Source organism: Epinephelus moara, chromosome 12 (genome assembly GCF_006386435.1).
Source record: "Epinephelus moara isolate mb chromosome 12, YSFRI_EMoa_1.0, whole genome shotgun sequence".
Classification (NCBI taxonomy): domain Eukaryota; kingdom Metazoa; phylum Chordata; class Actinopteri; order Perciformes; family Serranidae; genus Epinephelus; species Epinephelus moara.
The window spans coordinates 6,262,310-6,269,177 of record NC_065517.1 but is presented as its reverse complement, the minus strand read 5'-3'; the positions used below and the strand labels follow the sequence as shown (position 1 = coordinate 6,269,177).

General features: G+C 42.3%; 1 protein-coding gene across 1 annotated transcript; it reads left to right on the top strand.

Moving 5' to 3' along the window:
• Window positions 1–4,621: 4,621 nt before the first annotated feature.
• On the top strand, window positions 4,622–6,070 carry LOC126399166 (uncharacterized). The gene is made up of 3 exons (XM_050058993.1): window positions 4,622–4,850; window positions 4,954–5,236; window positions 5,411–6,070. Exons 1-3 carry the CDS (start codon window positions 4,765–4,767, stop codon window positions 6,068–6,070), a joined length of 1,029 nt encoding a protein of 342 aa, XP_049914950.1. The 5' UTR covers window positions 4,622–4,764.
• Window positions 6,071–6,868: the final 798 nt, after the last annotated feature.

Sequence of the window (6,868 nt, the reverse complement as noted above, 5' to 3'; positions counted from 1 at the left end):
CACATTTAATATTTAGATTTAACTATTTAATATATTTCTAAGTTAACAAATATTGATGTAAATGTGGTAAAAGGTGACGTTAAAAAGTTCACAACACTTTTTTAAACATTGTTTGAAGCTAAATGTGGCAAATGTTGATGTTATTTTCAGCGTGAGCCACTTTACAAACGGCACCCCATACAAAACGTGCCATCTAGTGGGCTCAGAAAATAAAGGAAATGCTTCATGAGGCTTCATGACCCTTCATTCGGCATCCACACTAATGTTAGACATTTCGATATCATCAACTAATTTTCATTCCAACCATAATTTAATGTCTGTCCAGTGTTAAGAATCCAACATCCTTCTGATGTCATAATGATGTCTGATGCCAGTTAGGATCTTTCCACAAAATCTTTGGTAAGCCTGTAAATTAATTTGGGAGTTATGCACCTTTTTGCAATATGCCACCCTCATTTTCACACCCCCTTTTAGCCAATTAGCATGAACACAAACACAAAGCTTCACTCATACGCACTTGACCTCCATGCCAAATTTCAGCCTCAAGGGGCAAAAACTGTGGCCACCAAAGGGTAGGCAAATTTTTTCGGACCAACTCACAGACCAACAGAACGAGCCACAGAGCTGCTGTTCACAGCTAATAAAGTATTGTGTTAAATGTAAAGGTAACATATTGTTGTATGAGTATGATAGTTATGATTTACAAGAGCTAATCAAGCTTGTTTTGTGTTTCATCCTGAAGTAGTTCTTCAGCTTTTGTCCTATGGCTTAAAAGTTGAGGTAATTTGAAAGTTTTCATCCTTTTCTCTCCCTTGTGTCGAGCCTTTCAGTGTGAGAGAAAAAACATAGTAGGTGTGTGATATGGTCAGGCAAAGTGCAAATTAATTAGCTCTGAAAAGAATGGATTATCTGCTTCCGCTGGCATAGAAAAGCTCAGTATTTAACTGATCTCAAAGCATATTCTCATTAGAACAGCCGACACCCCTTCTATCTATCCTCTCAGGCCGTGAAGCAGAACTGTAGATCCTTTGTCTGCCTGGGATCATTGCTGTGTGGAGGAAACAAAAAAGACCTGGCGTGATTAAGATGGCTGAATAGACTCTTTTCTTTATCTCATTTGAAAAGTGAAGCAGAGCAGTGGGATGAGCGCTGACGCCCGAGCAGAGTGAGGTGGCACTGCAGCAGCGTCATCACTGACTGCATGCCGTGACTCATGATGACAGCAGTGAGGCCAGCCAGCATTTATCCTCTTTAGCACTTGTCAGGGGCCATCACAACCCGGTCTCTGCCACACACTGACAGGTCACAGTGCTGCGACCACTGTGGAAGGAGAGGAACAGCTGCTGTTTGGTGCTGGGAATCTTGGTCAGTGGACACCAAATGACCTCTGAGCAATTCTGATGGCTTGGCTACATTTGAAGAAAAAAATCTGACATTGTCCTATAGGGGTCATCCCTATGTTTCCAGGGTTCTATGTTCCCCACTTAACCCTGCAAAAAAGCTTCTATGTTCCCCGCTTACACAAAAAGGGTTCTATGTTTCCCGCTTGGTTGAGCGGGCAACATAGAACCCGGGAAACATAGAACCTTTTTTGTGTACGCGGGGAAACATAGAACCTTTTTTGCAGGGTTAAGTGGGGAACATAGAACCCTGGAAACATAGATACGCTCCTGTCCTATAGACATAACACTTTTCCTGAACATTAGAAAGAACAACAGTATTATATTACACTGTAAAATATTACACAATGACAACTGGCAAAAGGCCATGTTCTGTATTTCCTGTTGTATATATTATGCTACGATGTCGGATGTTCACAATAAACATGGCCAAAATTTTGAATAATCAGGTAAATGTATGTAGAAGCTGCTCCTGTGAGCAGAAACCTCAGCCTTCAGAATGTTGTGAACACTTTCTTTCCAACATTTTTTTCCTACCTTTAAGACAAGCTGATGTCAGCTTGTGACAGATTTCTGTGGGCATCTGCTCAAGTGTTTACATTACATACACTGCTAGATGTAGCTACATGCTAATGTCAGGGAAACATTTAATCTTGGATGCTGATTTTGGTAATTTCTCCCCAATTTTGTATCAGATTCCTGCTGGAACATGTCGTGTTGTGAATATTTTAGTTTAGAAGCTTTTATTGATGACTTTTCACAATAGGAAGTGTCACTATTCTCAGTTTCAGCCATTCCCCGGCTGCAATGACGGTGTAGAGATGCCGAGATATGGACCAGTCAGAGCAGACTGGGGTTTCTTGGGAGGAAGTTTAGGCCATGTTTACATGAAAACGATCCACTGAAAACAGAACTGTTTCTCATTTTCGTTTTGAAAAAAGTTCCGTGTTTAGACGACAACGTTTTGATAACAATCGCCATGCACATGGATCCGCAAAAATGAACAAAAACGCTGCAGTATACATGCCAGGCCAATAGTTGGCGGTGTGACACTTACGCTTCCTTCTACAGAGAACAAACAAAATGGCAACCGCGCGAACGTTTGTCTGGACGGACGACGAGGTGGAGTTGCTTCAGTAAATCTACACTATGATGGGGAAGCGTTGATAAATTCAATAGGGTGAGCAGCACAAGCAGAGCTCGGGAGTCCGCCATTGTTGTTGTGATGGTCGACTTTCTCGTGCATGCCTAGTGACTGAAAGCGTAATGTGCATGTGCGAAAAGTCTCCGTTTTCAGAGGGACTGCATATTGCAAGTTTGCATGACAATGGAGACCAAAAAACTGCACTCTGGAATGCATTTTCAAAGCGTTGCTTTTTCAGGCACACAAAAAGACGCTGTCGTGTAAACGATTGGCCAAAACGCAACTAAAGTTTAAGGTTTTCAGTTGAAATCGTTGTCGTATAAACGGGACCTTAGTTGTTCAATTTGAATGTTTTAATTTGTGTGAGATATTTATTGGTGTTAGGTTTATATTTGGGTGTATATATTTGTAAACTCCCCTCTGCCAATGCAGATATTTTTTAAGATCAGGCAAGGCAAAAGAAAAAACAACAACAACAACAACAAATCAAACAAACAACAAAAAAACAACCTTTTGTCAGATGAAAAAGAACATTTCATAGAGATTGAATTGACTGCCATTATTGGTTACTTGTGTAACGTTCATCATCATCTGCAGCTTTTGTCATTTTTTGATGGTGTCTAATCTAAAATTCAATCTAGTCTAATGAACAATTCTTGCATGGCCAATCAGCACAAATATAGGTGGGTTCATTTCCCATTGATAGGTATTTTAGCATCTTTGCCTGATAACAACATCATTACATCTGTTTTAAATTTCAAATTCTTGTTCTCGTTTCCTTATTACATTGTCAGGAAATTGTGACATTATTGGGTGCTATAAGTTGCTCTGTCCCTATTATTTTATTGGCAGTTATAAGATGTTTGCAAGTATTTCTGGGCAACAGGTGCGTTACCACATCAACAGTGTCATTGCACCACAGCACAACCTTTTGCAGTAAAGGAGTGTGTTCTGCTTATTCTTCAATTAGTCAATGCACCATCATCAGCATTCTTTATCAAAAATCTGTTTGAATACTGACTGATACCGTTTGGTGTAAAAAGAAGTCCTGAGGAGACCTGGAACCAAATGATCTAGCAATTCCCAGCCTAATTTCACTTGCTGTCTTCTACATGTTCGAAAATCCCTGATCCAGGAAATAAGATGAGCACTGAGACCAAAATGATGAGCGACCTTTTCTGCTAAAAATGGATTTATCAATCTTGTGACAGTGTTTCTCAGTTATTTACACACTAACACCTTATACTTGACACAACCTGACCTAGATTTTTTCAAAACACTACACACTGTCCTCTACATTTGGCACAATCATCATGAATAAAATATTTTGTGTTCACTTGGAACACTCTGCCATTCAAAATGCTAAACTTAGATTTCCTACTTTTCACTCTGACTCCTCCCATGTGCAAACACATGTTGCACAACTGTTCGATGTAGGAATCAGAAATTAGCAGTACAAGGGCCATAGGTCAGCTCTTCTCTTACAGTTTTTCACGATTGCTTAAACACATTAATTGGAACATCAGACACAATGTGCACAATCTGAAACTCATGCACCAACTCCCAAACCAATCCTGCTGAACTCCAAGCACAATCTCTGCTCAAACCAATCCTGCTGAACTCCAAGCACAATCTCTGCTTGAGACACATGTTCCCATTCCATACCACCCATTTTTCACAACACTACACACAATTCCCTATATCTTGCACACTCTTCCTGAATTCCCTCTCTTGCTGTTCACACATAACACACTGCCAATCACATTTCTAAACTCCAAAGGCTGTTGTGCAATTAGCAATCAGCAATTTGTCATAAAAGGGTCACAGATGGGCTCCTGGTTTGTTTGGAGAACAATGGATGGTGGCAACATTGAAGAGAGAGGTGAGCAGCAAGGCAGAGGAGTGAGAGTAAGAGGAGGTGGAGGAGGAGGAGGAGGAGGAGGACGAGGACAAGGAGGAGGTGGAGGAAGAGGACAAGGAGGAGTGAGAGTAAGAGGAGGCAGGAGAGGACAAGGAGGAGGAGGAGGAGGAGGTGGAGGAAGAGGACAAGGAGGAGGAGGAGGTGGAGGAAGAGGACAAGGAGGACGAGGACAAGGAGGAGGAGGTGGAGGAGGAGGACGACGACAAGGAGGAAGAGGACGAGGAGGAGAAAGGAGAACCATAATCTCTGATGAGATTAGGGCCACTATCATTGATCATGTGGTCAACCATGGTTTGCCCATGAGGGAGGCTGGCCAGAGAGTCCAACCCAACTTGAGTCGCTTCTCGGTTGCCTCAATAATTCAGACTTTCAGAAATGAGCATAGGTAAGAAACCTACTCGCCTTGCTGTAGTACTGCATATCAATACAGTATTCAATGAGTGTTGCAAGGACCTTGCTGTATTTGTATCTATTTGTATCTTTTGCAGAACTGCAAGATTACCATACTGTGGTGGGAGAGGAAGACTCCTCACAGATGAGCAGGAGACTGCAGTAGTCAACATGGTGCTGGCAAACAATGTCATAACCCTCCGACAAATCCGAGATGCAGTCATTGCAGACCAACACATATTCCAAAATATAGCAACAGTGAGTTTATCCACAGTGGACCGTGTTCTCCAACGCAGCTCCATTAGGATGAAGCAGGTATACAGGGTTCCTTTTGAGAGGAACACTGCCAGAATCAAGGAGATTCGCCATGACTATGTGCAAGTAAGTCCTATACATTCCACAACTGTGTCCTATCAGCACTGACACACTACTGTATTGTACTCCAATGTTGTCCTTTTTTTTTTTTTTTTTACAATGTTTCACAATAGCCTATACTCTATTGAACACTCTTGGTGTACGGTATATACTGTAATATTGTCCTGTTGTCTGTTTCAGAGATATCTTGACCTAGATGCAGCAGCAGACCTGCATGAATTTATATTCATTGATGAAGCGGGGTTCAACCTTGTAAAGAGAAGGCGCCGGGGCAGAAATGTAATCGGCCAGCGTGCTGTCATTGAGGTCCCTGGCCAGCGTGGAGGGAACGTAACAATGTGTGCTGCCATCAACCACCACGGCGTCCTCCATCACCATGCCACCCTTGGCCCGTACAACACTGCCCATCTCATAGCATTCCTGGACACACTCTACAACATCGTTGTTCAACCAGACCAGATGGATGACACAGAGGTAATCAGGTTTGTCGTTGTCTGGGACAATGTCAGTTTCCACCGGGCTGCTCTGGTCCGTGACTGGTTCAGGGGCCATCCTGAAGTTTCTGTCCTGCATCTTCCTCCATACTCTCCCTTCCTCAATCCTATTGAGGAGTTCTTCTCTGCCTGGAGATGGAAGGTGTATGAGAGGAACCCACAGACACGGATCCCACTGCTGCAAGCCATGGAGGATGCATGTGGCGATGTGACTGCTGAGGCCTGTCAAGGCTTCATGCGCCATTGTAGGCGATTCTTCCCCCGCTGTTTGGCCAGGGAGGACATTGCCTGCGACGAAGATGAGGTCCTGTGGCCAGCCAGGGACCGTAGGCAGGATGCAGCCTAGTTGTGAGGTCCTGTGGCCAGCCAGGGACCGTAGGCAGGATGCAGCCTAGTTGTTTTATGTTATCTCTTTTTGTTATTTGTTATCTGTTATCTCTTTCATTTCAGCCAGTTTTCATCCACAGTTTGCTGTGATTTACAGTANCCTGTGGCCAGCCAGGGACCGTAGGCAGGATGCAGCCTAGTTGTTTTATGTTATCTCTTTCTATTATTTGTTATCTGTTATCTCTTTCATTTCAGCCAGTTTTCATCCACAGTTTGCTGTGATTTACAGTAGACTGAACATTTTGAGTACAAATAAAATATTATTTGTTGTACAAGAATTGTGTTGTCTTCTATTTGAATATACGCAAAAACATGATATGGTAATACAGTATTTTACATCCAACAGGTGAATGTAGCACTGAACATGCAAAGGCATGATTCTACTGATAAAGCATCCATATAGTGTTTTCCATTCATACTATAGTGTTTTCCATTCTACACATCAGTGTTCAATGGGTGCTTAGACATGTCTACTCATATGATGTATGTGTTTGTCATTTGAAAAGAAAATGCCATTTAGTGAAGAGGTAATACTGTTTTGAGGGCAAAGTGTGTTTTTGCAAGAGAAGTGTAGGATTTTGCATTTTGTGTGTGAGTTTTGTGATTTGTGTTTAGGGTTTTGAGAAACTGAGGTAATCAATCAGGAAATGTGTTTAAGCAATCGTGAAAAACTGTAAGGAGCAATGGATGCCAACACAGTAGAGAGAGGCACAGCAAGAGTAGTGAGAGTTAACGCTATGTCCACACTGGATGTGGA